At 43.8% G+C, this 19,112-nt stretch overlaps 1 protein-coding gene across 4 annotated transcripts in view; it reads right to left on the bottom strand.

Moving 5' to 3' along the window:
• Positions 1-19,112, bottom strand: part of LUC7L3 (LUC7 like 3 pre-mRNA splicing factor) — an 884,970-nt gene that overhangs the window by 565,774 nt on the left and 300,084 nt on the right. For all 4 annotated transcript variants that reach the window (XM_044062091.1, XM_044062090.1, XR_006363602.1 and 1 more), the window contains exons 5-7: positions 10,927-11,004; positions 10,737-10,841; positions 10,386-10,547 (exon numbers count right to left, since the gene is read on the bottom strand). In XM_044062091.1, the coding sequence (XP_043918026.1) occupies positions 10,386-10,547; positions 10,737-10,841; positions 10,927-11,004 (345 nt within the window). The remainder of the gene's footprint in view (positions 1-10,385; positions 10,548-10,736; positions 10,842-10,926; positions 11,005-19,112) is intronic.

Genomic DNA, 19,112 nt, shown 5'->3' with positions numbered 1-19,112 from the left:
CCTGATGAAATCGATGTTCCTAAGTTGCTCCTACCTGTTGTCCCTACTGGATGATCTCATTAGCGAGGTAAAACATAAAAGGGCAGTTAACATCTACGTACCCCTGTTACCATTTAAGCCATTTGCAGGCTCAACTGGGTCGGGTACAGTTGTACAGCACGTGGAGTTGAACCCTGAATCAGCCGTAGGGGGATTTCCTAGATTCATTACCACCTTTTCAGTTGACAGTTCAACAATGTGTCACATTATCAATAAAAATTGGCACCTCTTTCGTGCTGACCCCTTAATTTTCTCAAAGTTAGGATCTGGGCCTAAAATCACGTACAGGAAGGCTAGGAACCTGAAATCATTTTTTGAACAGAAATCGTCCTCTGTTAGATCCCCTGGCATGTTTAAGTGTCAAAATTGTAACTACTGCCGGTTCATCCTTGAGTCTAATCGATTTCATGTTCAAAACCAGGAATTCAAGTTGAAATCTAGACTAAATTGTAATTCTACCATGTTAGTGTACCTGGCTCAGTGCCAAACTTGTTTGGGATTTTACGTGGGGAAAACCGAGCGTAAGCTTAGGGAGCGCATCTATGAACATACTTATGCGATCAGGAAAGGTAAGGAGACCAATGCCCTTGCAAAACACATTCAGGAATTCCCTATGCATAGTTTCAAATTTATAGGCATTGAACAGGTTACACAGGATGTCGGAGGGGGACCCACACATTTAAGACTACTAGAGAGGGAACTTCATTGGCAAATTAAGTTAGAAGCATACCATAGTCCTGGGCTAAATGAATCTTGTTCTATTTCTTGTATACTCCGTAGTTTGAGTTTGAAGAGGTAGTTCGGCATTATCTTAATATTTGGTGCAGATTTGTTCAAAAGATTTTGTATAAACACGATCAAGCTTAGGTCACTTTATTGTGTCAATATGTATTTGAATTTTGGTTTTGATAATGTACTATTGTGTTGATCATGTGTATGTTTCATTCACAGGATGGGAATATTTGAACATACTTATAGCTATTGCTTAGTTTATAATTTCCCTTTTTACTTTAAATCTTTTAATTATATTTATAATGAATACTGTACCAGCTTTCTTGGTAGATTTTTAAATGTACTACAGTTTGGTAGAGGAAACTAATGTTTTTAGTTGTACTAACATGGGTAACAAGTTTTAAAAAAAGGGTTTTTCACCTTTAATGAATCTTATTAATGTAATCAACTCTATTACTTGTAAACGCTGTTTGTAATAAGTGATGTCACACTATTTAAAGCAGATGTAGTGTCATTCATTAGTTTCTGAAGAAGTTTGCCTAGGAAGGCATTCGAAAAGCGCTTCAATAAATATTTTATACAAGTTGGGACTTTTGCTTTGGCAGTGTTCACACTGACAGTATCGTGCTGTTGATATTCCGCTGTTTGGTTCACTTCTTGGTTCCCCTTTTTTCGTGTTTTATCAGTAAATGAGGAATTTGAGGTAATGTCCAGGATGGGCCTTGAGACAAGCTCTTTAGGATTGGGTACCAGTGCTGGTGTGGCCAGTCCGGGGCAATCAGTATCATTTTTGGCTTCTCGTCTGACCTTTAGGAGTACCTTGGGGAGGAGAGGCAGTGGAGGAAAGGCATATACTGTAAGGGTTTTCCAGCTGAATGACAGAGCATCCACTTTCCATGCTTGGTTGTGATAAGTCCTTGTGCAGAATCTCTGTAGTTGGCAGTTGTGAGGAGAGGCAAACGGATCTATGCCTGGGCATCCCCATTTCCTTGTTATCATGCTTAAGATTTGTGGATCTAGTTTCCACTCGTGAGGATCCATGAGGTTTTCTGCTTAGTCTGCCAGAGTTTGTCTTTCCTGGCAGGAATTGTGCTTGCAGGTGTACTTAAGTCAATGCTGTGCTCCACAAAGTCATAGCTCGTCTGCAGAGGGGATATGAATGTGTGCCTCCCTGCTTGTTTATGTACCATATAACTGTAGTATTGTCCGTCTTTATCAGCAGTTGACCTGGATGAAGTAGATCCTTGAAGGCTGTCAAGGCATTCTGTACAGCTAGCATCTCTTTTTGATTGATATGAAGATGCATTTGCATGCGGGCCATGTGCCCTGAATACATTTTCCTGCCATGTGGGCTACCCAGGCATAATCTGATGCATCCGTTAGTGTCTGCCTGGCTGTGGGTAGAGTGAATGGCTGTCCCTTGTGGTGACAGGCCTGTGCCCACCATCGAAACTCCTGTTGAAGGCAAAAAATGAGGGTAAGGTTTCCAGGCTGTGGCAATGTCGAGTCCAACATTGTAGTCTCCTCAAATGCAGTCCTGTATATGGAATTAGCAAAATGCAGGATGACATGAAGCCCAAAGCCTGCAGAAATTTTCTTGCAGATAACTGGGTCTTTGTTGCCATCTTTTTGAAGTAAGAAGTCAGTTGCCTTTGTTTGTCTGGCGTGAGATAAGCCATCTGGGCAGTTGTATTTAAGCTTGCACCCAGGAATATTATCTCGAGAGGGTACTAGTTTTGATTTTTCATTTACTGTGTACCCTAGGCAGATTAGTAATCTTTTTACAAACGCCAGATGCTTCAGTAGAATGTCTTTGCTCTCTGCTTGAATAAGGCAGTCGTCCAAGTAAGGATATATTTGAATTCCTGTCTGCAAAATGCAATTACTGGTGCCAGGCATTTTGTGAAGACCCTGGGCACAGTATATAAGCTAAAGGGCACTGCAGAGAATTGGTAGTGCATTGAGCCAGCTATGAATCTGAGGTATCTTCTGCAAGATTGTCCGACTGGGACATGCAGGTATGCCTCTGAGGTCCAAAGTTACAAGCCAATCCTTCTTGCCCAGCATGGGCAGAAGCTGCTGCAGAGTCAACATTTTGAATTTTGGAACGTCCAAAAAAGTGTTTAGAATAGACCGGTGCAGTAATGGTCTCCAGGCTTTATCCTTTCTGGGTACTAAGAAAAGTCTAGAGTAAAATCCTTGTCCCTGCTCTTGCTGTGGTACTCGCCGAATAGCCCTCATTGCCCATGAGAGATTAAACTTGCTTTTGTGCCTCTACCCATTGATTGTGAGGCAGGTCTGGCATACCTTTTGCCTTTGGAAGGGTGTGAAAGTGGAACCTGCAGCCCTGAGAGACTATATTCAAGACCCATTTGTCCTGGGTGATCATGTGCCAATTTTGTGAAAGTGCTAGCTTTCCCCCCTAAGGGTGCTGCCAAAAGATAAGTGCTTGGCATTGGCAGTGGAAAGTCATTGGGGCCGTTTCCTATATGGCTGTGATCTGTCTTCTCCACTTTTAGAAGCATCCCATTGTTTGGGCCTGTATGAACCTTGGGGCTGGGGTCTGCCTCTAGGGCATCTGTATCTGCCTCTTTGTAGCCTGACAATGGAAAGGACCAATTCTTAGAAGGCCAGTTCTTGCTAAATCTGGGTGACTATCTGTAAGAAATCCTTTACTGTCTGCATAGATTTCGCTTTATCCCCCATTTTCTTCCACACCTCTTCTGCCTTAATACCAAAGCATCACGCTGTAATGGATCATCCAATAATTTTGCTTTAACATGATCAGGCAGATTCTGTTCCTTTAACCAAGCATGCCTTCTAATGACAGAACCTGTAACAGCGGCCCTGTAAGAGGCCTCCAGTGAATCAAAACCACATTGCAAAGTATGCTTTCCCACTTGTTCAGCTGCATGCAATAAATCCTGCATTTCCTTGTTTTCAGAACATTTGGAATTTGTCAACATTTTCTGTTTTAGCAGGGACATTAAGTATTGCTGATATTTAAGCATATGAAACTGACAATTTAAAGCCCTTACAGCCAAGGTAGCAGAAGTGTAAACTTTTTTCCCCCCCATCTGTCCAGTGCCCTAGAATCCCTATCAGAGGGGACAGGGTTTTTTGCAGTGGAAGCCTTGACCCCTTTGGGACCCCGAGATACTTTCTGGGTCAGCATCAGGGTTTTTATATAGAAATTTATGAGAATCTGGAAACCTGTGGTATCCGTCTGGCTTAACGGGTGCAGGGATAAAGAGTCAGGAGACAGGCTGGACTCTGAAAATGTATCTACAATGTCTAGAACAGGTGGAATAGCAAGAGGTCTGTGCTGAGGCAGTAAAAGAAAGTCTGAGCCTTTTCTTAGATTCTGAGTAATCTTGGCACTCCCAGTGAAAATGCTCCCTCATGGTATGCAGGGTTTCCCCAAAAGAATAATCCTCAGGAGGAGAGGCTGAAGGAATAGATTCTTCAACATCAGAATCCTCATAGGGAGGAAGAGAGTATCCCTGTTCTGAAGAGGAGTCAGAGGAAATGGAAACCTGATCAGAAGAATCATTCTGTGTCTTGCCTGGGCCTCTTATCAGGTGGGGGATGGGAACCCCTGATCAAAGTAATTGGGTATTCGGCCATTTTAAGCATCTGTTTCTTAGGCATGGAAGTATGTCCAGGAGAATGATGTACTTGTTTCTTTGTCTTAAAAGCTGTTTTAGTTTTTGCCTTGGAAGCAGAGGTTGGCTTGACATAACTGTGTAGGTCTGAAAACACCCTCAGAAGCCGATGCTTGCTCAGCAGCTAAGGACCCATCTGAGGGAATGGTTTCAGAGTGTCCAATACCTTGAGTATCCAGAGGCCTAGTTGTCTCCACGTGGGAGTCAGAAGCGGCCTGTGGCTCTGAGGTAGTGGGCGTCAGGGGCTGCGAAAGCACCTCACTGAGAACTGGCGACTGGCCTAGCGGAGGCCTCGTCGGTTTTGGACCTCTGATGCCAGTCCTTTTCCTTGCGCTTTTTGTAAACTCCGGTCGTCGGCTGTTCCGACGGCATTATATAATTAAACCTTCGGCCAAAGTAATGAAAAGCAAAATCGTACAGACGCTTAAATCTTGGTTGGTTAAATCTAGCACAAAATCGACAGCTAGCAACGTCGTGGTCAGGGCCTGGGCAAGGAATACAGTAAGAATGAAAATCCTTTTGTGGTATTTGTTTCCCACAAGAAATACAATTGTTAACTTTTTGACATCGGTCTGGAGCAAGAAAAAAGTTTCCCCAACGGGGTACTTAGCTTTATTGAAGACTTTGGATCTGAAATTCGATTTCAAAAATCTCAGGAGATGGCCAACCGGCACTTGCGAACTGCTTTTGCTTCGGGCACCGCACGGCAAGAAAGACTGAAGAAAATGGCGTCGGCTGCATCTTTTTTACCCCTGGCGCACTGATGTCAGGAAGATGTGACAACAGACGCCAGACCAGGGCTTTGGAATTCAGGCTAACTGCGGGTAGCCTGCCAGCAGGATAACCCAAGTGTAATGACTGCAACAGTGAAACACGATGAACATAAATGTCTATTCTGTTCGTATCTACTTATTCATCTCTGAAGACAGTTAAGCATTTTACCTACATACAAGTGGTATGCTTCTGGAATACAATAATTGTATCTCTACATATATCTGTGAAGAAATGTAAAATATGTTCTTGTATAATATTGTATGCATTTAGGAGAAAGTGTAATTCATAAAATTATTTGTTAGATTGTTTTAAGTGGAGCTTTTCTCCCCGGGCCTCCGTTGAAAATGGACCTGTGTCCAGTTGGACTTTCCCGGTCAACAAATATAAAATAAAAAAAATAAAATTTGTTTGTTCTGGGAGGAGGCAGACAGATGTGCTAGAGGGATACCCCATCTGTGAACAACATACAAGAACACCTCCCTGTGAAGCATCCATTTATGAAAAGGTGCCCAGTGTCTGCCATCACATTCTCTGCTGAAGGAATCTACACAGCTAGCAGGTGAATGTGTAGTTTTGGTAGTAGGGACCAAACCTGGACTGGCAAAGTGGATAGGACCTTGTCCCTCCCTGCTTGTTGATATACCACAGGACAGTCATTGTCTGACTATCTTCAAAGTGCCTAGTAGAAGAATTTGTTGGAATGTTTGAAATGCCAGGAGAAGGACCCTCAAGTCTGATACTGATGTGCTCCTTTTGCTTCTAGGTGCACCACTCTCCCTGAACTGTGTTCTGGTTGTAGTGGATTTCTAGAACTGCTCCCAAACCCAGATCTGACCTATCTGCTTAGAGGTGTTGAGAGTGGGGGAATCTGCAAGGCTATTCTTGATTGAGGTTGGAGGAAATTCACCATTCCAGCTCTCTTTTCAAGCCTGGAAGAAGTGGGAGGGAAACATCCAGAGGATGGGAGTGTTGGCTCCACAGATTCTTCAAGACCCATTAGAACTTTCTCATATGTAGCCTTGCAAACGGAAGCATGGGAATCAAGGACACCACGCAGCCTAGGTTCTTCAGAAATGTCCTGGCTGAGACATGGTTTTGGGGGGGGGGGGGGGTTGGAAGTAATGGGTGAGGGTTTCTACCTTCTGGCAAGGGATGAAGGCTGCCATCTTGTCTGTTCTTACTCTGCATCCTAGGATAGGTGTCATGAGATTTTAGTTTGTTCTCAGTGAACCCTAGGTCTGCCAAAATTTTGCAAACCATGTGTAGGTGGTGGCAAAGAGTGGCAGTCCTGGTGTAGGATTAGCAGATCTAGGTAGGGATATATCTGTACGCCCTGCATTCTGCAGTGGGCGATAATCAGGGCTAGACACTTTGTGAACACTCTTGGAGCTGCAGAAAACCCAAATGGCAATGCAAAAAACTGAAAATGTGAGGAACTTGCTGAAAAGCATAGGAATTTCCTGTAGCTGGGATGAATGGGGATATGAAGGTAGGCATCTTTCACATTCAAGGATACCATGAAGGTTTGGTTGGGGATAAAGGTTAAGAGATGGTGCAAGCTGAGCATCTTTAAGGAAGGCACCTTGAAAAATGGATTGAGGATAGGCAAATTTAGAAGGGGGTTAAGGTGTCCCATGGGAGGGGGGGGGTGGGACTGACAACCAAGTCATGAAATACCCTTTCTGGACGGAGGACCCAAGCCTCTGTGGTGATTTTCAAGCAGGAGGGTAGGGAAAGGGTGGAGGCAGAGGGACAGGGGGCTGGATGTGGGTAGAGTGACAGTGGAGTAGCTGTCAGGGGCAGGCTGCCCCCTAAAGGAAATAGGGGTCAAGGTGGAGGAAGGTCTAGTACTATTTTGCTTCCTACAGTGCCTCCACCCTCTGGATTGCTGAGCAGTAGAGTGAGAAAACTGGTTCCTTACAAAACTGGAACTTTGTGGGTAGTTCCTGGGGTACTTTGGAATGGGCAAGACTAGGAAATATTTTAACGTTTGCAACTCCTTGCCCTCCTCTTGGAGAGATGTAAGGAGGTCTGCAGAAGCAGTGCCAAAAAAGCCTCATTATCAAGTGAGGTATCCAGTAACTTGGCTTGTACATTCATGGGCAGGGGCTGGAGTCTCACTCATTAGTACCATCTGAAGACCGAACCTGATTACACAGATTTGAATGATGCCTCTACAGCAGCATAACTGCACTTGAGTGCCTGGTCACCTGAGAAGCTTTAGACAACATGGTGAAGAGTGGAGAGTTTGCAGGAAAATCTGGCACATCTGCCATTAATGCAGAGGCCTTGGACAGGGTATCTATAACAATTATCAGACTCGCATGGCTAAGTTTAACAGCTCTAATGACTAGTGTGGATGAAATATATATTTTCTTCCCCTATCATGAACTTGCTATCCTCATCTGTGGGAAATCGAGAAGATGAAGGGAGCTGTCTGGAAGATGTCTGCTGGGTCTACAAGAGGGTTCTTGAACATGAACTGCACATACTGGAGCACCTTGCAAAACCTACAAGGACGTTTGGATGCTGGGGACTGAATCTGGGTCTGAGATGCAACCTGAAAGGCATCATTTAAAGGCTGGAAGCAGATAAGGGGACTGCAGATGGAGAAGGCAAGTCCATCTGTAAGGAGGTCAAAATACCTCTTTAGTTTCAGAAACGGAGACCTGCCATTTAAAAAGAAGTTATTTCACAAGTGCAACGGTGTCCCCAAAGGAGAATTCCTCCCCAGGAGATACATGACTAATGGTACCCTCCTCCTCAGGAGTAGCAAAGTCTTTGGGAGTCTCAATTTGAGAACAGTAAGTGAGGGATTCATCAGAAGAGAGTTTTTCCTCCAAGGCCTACACAGGTTGGGGCACCTGGGACTGCAATGCCTGGAAGGCTCTGAATAAAATCTGGGAAAAGGGTTCCCCATACAGGTGCTGGCTCAGTAAGCCTGCCCTTTTCGTTTTGTTTCCTCTTAAGAGGAATAGTAGTAGTGTGTTTTTTAGCAGGTGGAGGGTAAGGCGGTAGTAGGTCCCTCTGACGCCATGAGCTGCGGTTCCCCCTCACCATCAGGGCCTGATGGCTGAGCAATCTCAGTGGACATGCTCAGCTTCCGCTGAACCGGCTTCCACCACTGTTCCCTGTTCCAGCTGCGAAACGGACAGCCGATGAGACCCTTGGCTAACATCTGCCTTGAGAATCTCACCTGACTCCTGAGTTGCAGCATGGGCATCAGGCCTAACTTTTTGGCCTTCTTCCGGGGCGGCTCCTTGGAAGCAACTACCTCACTTTCCATACCCAATGCCAAACATCAGAGCTTTTGGTTTTTGAAGTATAACTTTAAAGCGGCCAGGCGGCTATGCAAAGTTTTAGGTACAAAGGACTGGCAGAGGTCAAAACTTACAGTCATGCCTAAACAAAACAAACATGGAGAGTGCATATCCTTATGTGGAATAGGTCTTCCACAAGCCAGCTTTCCTTTCTTAGCAGACATGTACGTCTGGAAAGCAAGAAGGAATATAATCAAAAACCCAACAGGTACACATCTGTAATAGACAGCCAAAGTCAGAAGAGCAAACAGATTCCCGGAGCTGGTGATCAGAGGTCCATAGATCACTACATCAGAAATGTTTTAGCTTGGATACGTGCAGATGTCACTTATCTCCAAGTTCTCCAAGTAAATGGTTAGAGATGAGGGTGGTGTCCAAGGACAAATGCCAGACAAATCTCTCACTGCATATCATTGTGGGTAGCACCAAGACAAAGGGGGCTCTATTAGCACATCTTTATGGGGAATCAGGCACCCACTCACATTTTACTTTTCTGGATGACAAACCTAACCGGTAGAAAAAAAAAAAAAAAGACAGACACAATAGGGCACTTCTCTGTAGAAGGCACATTAGTGGAACCAACTCTGAATGGACCAATTTCAAATTTAGCATTCACACTGACTTCAAAGAAGTTCTGAGGATTACGTATTTGCATGTCATTTATGTATTACACCTGGCATGTAGAATACATGTCCAACGTACTGTGCCTGGAAGATGTAAAAGGCTTTGGTACATTGGCCGGGCATTTAGTTTTCCTCAGCAGGATATCCCAGGTAAAGAACACCGCAACAGTGATAAGGAAGGAAATCTCACATTGTTAGTATGTCAGTGTTGCAATACTAACAACCACGGACTCCTAGGACTTAATTGCATCCTCAGCAGAGATGCCTAGTTTAATTTTTTGGGGATGGAGTGGGCAACATTCTAATCAGTGCAAAATGGACTTAGACAGGAGAAATTTTCCCTCCATTTGCTTCCCATTTAAGTGATCTATCCTTTGAAGATTATGATGGCCTGCCTCAGAGTAGGCTTGAGACCCCCTTGAATCCACAAAGAATGAGAAGGGAGAACCAGGACCCATCTGCCCACAAAGAACCTGCACAAGAGCAACCGTGTGACAGGTCAGTGCTATGAGTCATAGGACCAAGAGCTGCTTCTGGATTGCGCATTAGCCAAAGGCAGCACAACAGGGACACGGGCCTGCTCTAAAACTTCCTACTCAACTTAATGGTGTGATCCCACATGCATTTCAAGTCACACAAAAGAAAACAAATGTCTGCTTAATTAACTGAGGCATGACGCCCAGCAAGGGACGACACTGACAACTTTCCTCTACCAGGCCATGCTGGGTATGTGAATGGCAACACTTGGGATAACAGCCTTCAGTCCAAAGTACCCCCCCCGAGTTCTGCAACAGCAAATTCCAAAACAGTCCCTGCACCCCAAACCAGAGTGTCTGCACTTCTTGAAATAAATGAATCAGAGTAAAGTCCGAGTAATACCCCATCTCAGTCTTGGTACGAAAATCACACCACTCATTTTTGTGATCAAACATCTAAAATGTCAATCACTACTTGATCAAATGCTTTTCCATCTAGCAGCCACATACATTACATACCATGAATACCTTTACTTTACAAGTACATATCAAGAGCAGCTTTCAACAATGTAAGGCATACATGCCCGACAATATGACAAAGGACTTCTCCAACATTCACCTTTAAACAGTATATTTGGCTAGGCCGCGCTCAAAGTGACAACCATTTGTTTCCAATTAAAAATTGGAAATACACAAATTAAAATATTTTCACTTTCAAAAGAACACAATTAACCAGAACAGTTTCCATGATCTCACCTTTAATTCTTCAACTGTAGCTTTAATTTTGGCATATCCCATATGCTGTTTTCCCATTAAATGGTCATCTACTCTGGACTGGGCATCACCTACAATTAAAAATGCTCCACAAACTTCGCAGACTTCCATTTGTTTTTCTTGCGCAGCAAAACTTTCAATTGTCTGAAAAAAAATCGCAACTATATTAAACGTAGAGAACAGACACTGCATCGCACTTACCTTTAGACTAAAAATGATAACTTAATGCAGCTACTGAAACTGCCAATTACTAGTGATAGAATTGGACCAGTCTTCAGCATGCAGAAAATGTTAATCTAATAGAGGATATATTGCATTTAAAAATTTACTTACAGAACTTGTAGATCTAAGTAGTTCTCTGTCTTCTTTTAGCTGTTCCACCAGTTTCATCATTCCTTGAGCCTCTTCCACTTTTCCTTGAGAACCCAGTTCTTCAATCTATGCATTTCAAAAATAACGCATTACCTTCTACTTGTAGGGAAAGCCACACATTTCACAGAAAATGCAACACGGGAATACTTACCTGCAACAACAATTCTTCAATCTTTACAGTCAAACCCTGAATCTTCTCTTCATTTTTACCAGCTGGACCAGGTGTCTGCTATAAATACGTACAAAAATTCTTATTTAAAAAGTTACCACCATTCTTCACTACATTAAAATATTTGGCAAAGGCCATCACACCACCACCATGTATAAAGTACTAGTGTATATTATACCAAGCTCCAAGCATTCTTAATCAAGGGGGTGCACTCAGAAAACATCTTGGCATACACAGGTATCTAGGTCACATTCCACAAACTAACTACTACTTTATTAAGCTGGACATTTGTAAAACATACTGTGCTCACATGCAGATATCTTGATATGCAGGGTTGTCTCCGGTACACCAGAGTATGGATCAAGGCTAATTCACAGAAGCCAAATTTGTCATTACCAAACAAAAGAAAACCACATTTCAAAAACAGGCTTGAAACAAAAGCACCCAAGCTGTCCAAAAGAGGGACTGTGGACTCCCCAAAGTCATCTCACCTAAACAAACTCAGGACAACTTAAAGTCAAATTACAATCTTCTATATGATGTTGTAGCCCTCACAAAATTCAGTTTTAAGCACAATTTTAATGCATTAAGGATTTCAATTCAATTGCACATGTTGCTGCTCACAAAGGTCACTGAATACAAAGTTGAAGGTTTTGCTGAATTCTTGTGAAATTCTGCACTTTCTGCCCATTCTACCGGCACAGTTCAGACATTAAAGAGCAAGACTGAAACAGCAAATTCAGGCAAGCATTTCCTCAGCAGACCCCACTTACAGTGGTAGCATAAGGACAAAAAGCTTTAGTGGAGTCTATACCACCATTCTTGGCAAGATGAAGTACTGTTGTATACCTACTGACCACAAGTGTAGATGAGAGAGCATCATCACTGTTGCACTAAATTCCTTGGGATTTCATGCGGTGGAAACCCTTGGCCAGTTCAAATACCAAAGACTTGGATCCCCTCCTCTTGCCACCACAGATTACTCAAACCTTAAGAGAAGGGAGGGTTGTCAGATAACGCCTTAGTCTCAGGTCTTGCTTGAACCCCCCCCCGAGGACAAGAGCACCCTGGCCTTCCTAGGCTAAGTCTCAGTAATGGCCACTAAATGGGGATATGACAAACACTGGATTTAAATAAAAAAAAAAGGGGGGGGGTTACGCAATGCCTATCCCAAATCATTACTGAAACAGAGGGGAGGGAAAGGATTATTTTAATAGTGAACACAGCAACATCTATATTTCTGTTACTTACAATTGTACCATTTTCGTTATGGTTCACTGTTGTAGTAATAATTCCTTGGGAGGATTCCCAAAGCTGAAGAGATGGGTGGAGGGTGAAGCTAAGAGGAAGATGGGAGGAACTGCAGAAAGAAAACCTACTCTGGATAGGAAGAATATGGCAGGTTACTAAATGTGCATACAGATTATGAGGTGGTTGCCTCCAGTACCTCAGAGGCATTTTCAGATGAAGGTAGCTGTAGTAACAAGTTACTGCTGTGGTGGAATGAGTTCTAATGGCACCACTTTATGTTGCCTGTAAGGGCAAATGATGCAGTTTGAGATCCACTTTGAAACCGTCTTTCTAACAGGTTTATCTAATTTACTAGTTGCAAAGGCTACAAAACAGCTGATCTGACTTTCTGAACTTTTTAATTTTGTCCAGGTAAAGTCTGAGCCGCTTGTGTACCTCCAAGGATTGTTAATGTTCCCTCCCTTCTGTACTGTGGGTTTGATTGCAGCATGATGAATGATCAGATTTAAAGAAACTTCAATACTCCCCTTTGACATACAAGTGGGATTAGTTCTGAAACCTTGTCTGGCTTAATTCTAATGAAGACCTCTTTACACTGAAAAGCCTGCAGTTTTGAGATTCTTCAAGGAGAGGTGGTGGCCACTAACTGTCAATTTCCAAGTTAAGAATTTGATTTCTGATAATGGCTCAAAGGCAGACAGGGTGAATGGCTCAAAGGCAGACGGGGTGAATGGCTCAAAGGCAGACGGGGTGAATGGCTCAAAGGCAGACGGGGTGAATGGCTCAAAGGCAGACGGGGTGAATGGCTCAAAGGCAGACAGGGTGAATGGCTCAAAGGCAGACAGGGTGAATGGCTCAAAGGCAGACAGGGTGAATGGCTCAAAGGCAGACAGGGTGAATGGCTCAAAGGCAGACAGGGTGAATGGCTCAAAGGCAGACAGGGTGAATGGCTCAAAGGCAGACAGGGTGAATGGCTCAAAGGCAGACAGGGTGAATGGCTCAAAGGCAGACAGGGTGAATGGCTCAAAGGCAGACAGGGTGAATGGCTCAAAGGCAGACAGGGTGAATGGCTCAAAGGCAGACAGGGTGAATGGCTCAAAGGCAGACAGGGTGAATGGCTCAAAGGCAGACAGGGTGAATGGCTCAAAGGCAGACAGGGTGAATGGCTCAAAGGCAGACAGGGTGAATGGCTCAAAGGCAGACAGGGTGAATGGCTCAAAGGCAGACAGGGTGAATGGCTCAAAGGCAGACAGGGTGAATGGCTCAAAGGCAGACAGGGTGAATGGCTCAAAGGCAGACAGGGTGAATGGCTCAAAGGCAGACAGGGTGAATGGCTCAAAGGCAGACAGGTTGACCTTCTCCAGGATAAAGTGAGGTCACAGGAAAGAGCAGGGGCTCTCCAAAATGACCTATGCTGGATGATGCCTTTAATGAAAAGGTTCATTGTAAGATGTGAAAACAGAGGGTTTTTGCATGGGTACACAGCCTAAGATAGTAGAGGTATAGATTCTGATGGAAGAATAAGAAGCCCTTAGAACAGTTTGCTATGCAGGTTAGAACCAAAAGTACATTTTGCAAGTAATGGCCTTTGTTCTGGCACTAAAAAGTACATCTCTTCCATTTTCAGATGTAAGATTTTTACTGCTGGGCTTGGTCTCTTAAAATAGATACAAAGTCCTTGTTGAACTGCTAACTCTACAGGAGAAGGATCATATTTATACAGGCTGTCAACTTTAGGGTGTACAACCTAACTTGTTCTGGGGTCTACAGGTCTTACTCCTTTGATCGTGCTGTCCAATGCTGCCATGGCCAAAAGGGTGCTATCAAGATAATCTCCACATCCAGATTAATAATCAGGGGATGAAAGGTATGGGAGGGAAGGAATATATAAAAGACTTGGCCCACTGGAAGGAAAAGGCATCTGTCTTTCAGGCCTGGTGGTCTTTGAACCTTGAGCAACACCTCTGTATTGGTTTTGTTATGAAGCAAACCTGTCTACCACAGGCATGTTCTACATCCTTCTGATACGGAGAAAAATAACTTAAGCATCCATTCATTAGGGAATGAAGAGCAACATCTAAATGACATCCCCTGTCAAGGAAAGAATGCACGTATTGACCAAGCACCCCACAGAGGAATATTGCAAAGATGTTTTTCGCAAATGGTCATTTTCTTGTGGCGCATGGGTGGTTTTACAAGCAAAAGCAAATGCACCAAAAAGGGAGGGTAACCAGGACTGCAACAGTGAATACACTCAAACATCTACATTTATGGTAAGTGCACACAACTGTACTATAGTGTTCCACTGTTGCAGTCATTACATTCGGGTAGATTCCCAAAGCTATGGTAGGGAGGATGGAATTGTACAGTATTTGGACCAGCTGTAAGGCCCTACAAAACAGCAGTGGCAAAGCCAGCTCTGGATTTAGAGAAAATTGGCAAGTGATCATGCTTGGTGAAAGTATGAACTGAACTCCAGGTAGCAGCTTCTAGAATATCCCTGGTAGGAATAACTCTGAGAAAGGCTGTTGAAGTAAATGCAGCCCTGGTGGAATGAGATCCATGCTGCTTATAACAGAAATGAACACAATGGCTTATCCATTTAAAAATGGTTTGCTTTGAAATAGCCTTCCCCTCTGCACCTGCAGCAAATGCTACCAGCAGTTCAGATTTTCTTCGAGATTTAGTCATGTCCAAGTAGACTAAGTTGTCTGTACATCCAATGAATGCAGAATCCGCTCCGCCATGTTCTGTGGATTTAAGAAAGTTGGCAAATGACTGGACTATTTAAGAGCCACACTGGATACCACCTTAGGCAGGAATGATGGATTGGTCCCGAGTGACACCCTGTCCACATGAAAGATGATGAAAGGCTCCACTGACATAAGAGCCTGTAATTCAGATATCTTAGCTGAAGTGATTGCTAAAAGGAAGGCTGTTTTCCAGGAAAGAAACCAAGTCTGCAGTAGCAGTTGGCTCAAAAGGAGGTAGAGCGAGTTCCTCCAATACAAAGTTAAGGTCCCAGGCAGGGGTTGGGGCTCTCCTGGGTGGTCTCAGATTTTTGGCCCCTCTTTTTTTTTTTTTTTTTTTTTTAGATTTTCTAGTACTAGGTCTTCTCGCCTCCAAAATGACATCCATCACAGGTTTGCTGAGGGATGCTAAGGGGAAATTTAAGTGATTAGCCAAGCTGCAAGATTTAATGTTTGGAGCGGAGGGTGCAGAATTTGGTTCTCCTGCTGAAACAGTAAGGAAGGTGTTTGAGGCAGGTGCCACGGAGAATTGTTTGACACTGCGCAGGACTGGGTACCAGTGTTGGCGAAGCCAGTCTAGAGCAATCAAGATCATTTTTGGTTTGTCCTGTTTGACTTTTAGTAAAACTTTGGAGAGCAGAGAGAGGGGGAAAGGCATAGATTGACAGTTTTTTCCAGCTGATCGACAGAGGAACCACTTTCCAGGCTTTTTTGTGACAAGTTCTTGTGCAAAATTTGTCCAACTGGTAGTTCTGGGGTGAGGCAAAAAGATCTATGTCTGGGCTCCCCCATTTGCGTGTCAACATGTTGAAAATCCGTGGTCCCAGTTTCCATTCGTGTGAGTCCATGAGATTTCTGCTTAGTTTGTCTGCCAGAATATTCCGCTTTCCAGGCAGGAATTGAGCTTGTAGTTGTACTTGGTAGCTCAAGGCAGTGTTCCACAATGCCATGGCTAGTCTGCAGAGGGGGTTGGAATGTGTACCCCCATGCTTATGTACCACATAACTGTGGTGTTGTCCATCTTCATCAGTAATTTTCTTGGATGAAGGTAGTCCTTGAAGGATGTCAGTGCATTTTGTACAGCTAGCATTTCTTTTTGATTTATATGAAGGTGCATTTGATTTGGGCTCCATTTGCCCTGAATGCACTTCCTTGCCAAATGAGCCCCCCATGCATAGTCTGATGCATCTGTAGTTAGGGTCTGGGTGGCAGGGGGTAGTGTGAATGGCAGTCCCTTGTTTTGGTGGAAGGCCTCTGCCCACCATAGGAACTCTAGGTGAAGGCAAGGTACGATGGGAATCATTGTTTCCAGGCTGTGACAAGGTTGACTCCATAAACTTAAGTACCACTGAAGTTTCCTCATATGCAGTCTTGCATATGGAATTAGAAGAATGCATGAGGCCATGAACCCCAAGGCTTGCAGTATTTGCCTTGCGGTTAGTAGGGTTTTTGTGGCCACCTGTTTGAAGTAAGTCACCACATGAATTTGCTTTTCTGGCGTAACGAAAGCCATCTGTGCAGTTGTATACAAGCTTGTACCCAGGAATGTAAGTTTTTGAGAGGCTGTGATTTATTTTAGTTTATGCTGTACCCTAGACAAGTTAGCACTCTTTACAAACGCCAGATGTTTTAGAAGAATGGCCTGGTTTTCTGGCTGAATTAGACAATTATCTAGGTATGGATATATATGAATTTTTCTTTGCCTGCAAAACGCAATTACTGGAGCCAAGCACTTTGACTTGTCTACTGCGCCCAGGGTATTCACAAAGGGCAATGCAGAGAACTGATAATGCATGCAGCCGGCTTTGAAGCATAGGTATCTTCTGCAAGATTCCCCGATTGGAATATGCAGAGGTAAGCCTCTTAAATCTAAAGTTGCCAACCAGGCATCCTTGCCTAGCATAGGAAGTAACTGAAGAGTCAGCATCTTGAATTTTGGAATGTCCAGAAAGGTGTTTAGAGTAGACCGGTCCAGAATTGGACACCATGATTTGTCTTTTCTGGGTACCAGGAAAAGTCTGGAATAGAAACCTTGGCCCTTTTCCTACACTGGTACTAGTTGAATAGCCCCCATGGTTAGGAGGGAAGTACTTGTTGCTCAGCCTCTGCCCGGTGATTTGGGGGCAGGTCTGGCCACCCGTTTGGAGTTGGCAGCGAGTGGAAATGAAATCTGTATCCCTGGGACACTATTTAAAACCCATTTGTACTGGGTTATAAGTTGCCAGTTTCTTGAATGAAGAGCCAGTTTTCCCCCCAAAGGGGCGGCTACGATGCAAGTGCTTGGTAATTTTAAAGGAAAGTCATTGAGACTGTTTACCACAGGGTGGTGCCTTATTTCCAGATTTGGAAGTGGAAGCACCCCACTGCTTAGTTCTGAAAGCCCCTTGGGACTGAAACCTGGTGCTTTTGGAATGTCTGGGTTCGGCTGGAGTGGCTCTGGAAGGAGCTGGAAAGAATCAGTTCTTAGTAGGCCAGTGCCTACTAAATCTAGGTGGTTAAGAAATCACAGTTTGCATAGATTTAGCTTTATTTTCCATCTTTTTTAGAACTTCTTCAGCCTTATTGCCAAACAGATGGTCCTGCTGCAAAGGAGCATCCAACAGTTTTGTTTTAACATGATCAGGCAGAGATTGTTCCTTAAGCCAAGCATGCCTAAGCACAGACCCAGTAACAGCAGCTCTGCAAGAGGTCTCTAAAGAATCAAAACCACATTGCAAAGTACGTTTGCCAACCTGTTCAGCTGAATGCAATAAATCCTGTAAATCCTTATTCTCACAGAGTCAGAAATCAACATAATTTTCTGTTTAAGTAGTCCCATGATATGCTGTTATTTTAGCATATGGAGTTGACAGTTTAAATCCCCGATTGCTAAGGTTGCAGAAGTATAAACCTTTTTACCCCATCTATCCAGAGCCCTGAAGTCTCCATCAGAAGGGGTAGAGATTTTTAGCAGTAGAAGCCTTAATGTCCTTGGGGCCCTGAGAAATTGTTTCAGGGTCCACAACAGGATTTTTTAAAAGGAATATGTGTGACTCAGGAACCCTGTAGTACCAGTCTGGTTTGCTAGGGGCTGGAGGCAAGAAATCAGGGGCCATACTGGATTCCGAAAACACATCCACAATGTCTAGTACAGGAGGTATAGCCAAAGGCCTACACTGAGGAAGAAGGAAATCCCCAAACCTCTTTTTGGAAGAAATCCTGACTTTCCCAGTGGAAAGAAATGCTCCCTTAAGGTATGCAAAGTTTCCCCAAAAGAAGAATCCTCAGGTGGAGAAGCAGAGGTACTGGAATCCTCTACATCAGAGTCCTCATAAGTAGGTATGGAGAAATTCAAATCATTAGAAGAGTCAGGAGAAAAGTACAGTTTTGTACCTACCATAAATGTAGATGTCCGAAAGGTATGCATCTGCAGTCCTAACAAATGGGTTGTCCTGCCAGGCAGCCCTTCGGTCGGCCGGATTCCAAAGTCTGGGTCTGGCCTCTGCTGATGTCGCACTTCACCCGACGTCATAGCTGCTGTTAACTGGGTATAAAGGCATCAGCCGACGCCATTTTCCTCAGTGTTTCTTGCCCCAGATGCCAGGTGCCCTCTAGGAAGGCTAAATTTGGATAAATGCAAATGATTCCAAACAGTAGAGAGCAAATAAAAACAAACCTGTATATACATATATACAAACAAATACACCATAATAGATTCCCCCAGCTAGCTACAAGATGGGTAAATACCCTAGGAGTACCACAGAGGGGAAGGAGGGTGGGTAATCCTGACTGCAGATGCATACCTCTCTGACATCTACATTTATGGTAGGTACAAAACTGTACTATGTCCTTCAAGGATGCATCTGCAGTCCTAACAAATGGGTAGAATACCATAGCCAAACTGGGGGAGGAGGCACTAAGGAGGCACTAACAGTTTATGGTGTAGTTAAGATCCCTTGCAAAACAGCAGTGGCAAAACCTGCTCGGGATCTGGAGTATAAAGGTAGATTATAATGCTTGGCAAATGTATGCACGGAGCTCCAAGTAGCAGCCTCTAAAATGTCTTTGGTAGCCACTCCTCGTAAGAAAGCTGTAGTAGTGGCTGTAGCCCTTGTGGAGTGAGGTCTGATGTTTTCTGGAGTTGCCTTTCCATGAAAAGAGTAACAAAATCTAATGCAATTTACTATC

Source organism: Protopterus annectens, chromosome 2.part1 (genome assembly GCF_019279795.1).
Source record: "Protopterus annectens isolate FY-2018-M chromosome 2.part1, PAN1.0, whole genome shotgun sequence".
Classification (NCBI taxonomy): Eukaryota; Metazoa; Chordata; order Ceratodontiformes; family Protopteridae; genus Protopterus; species Protopterus annectens.
Note: the sequence above shows the minus strand (reverse complement) of the source record. Positions and strands in the feature narration are given on the sequence as shown.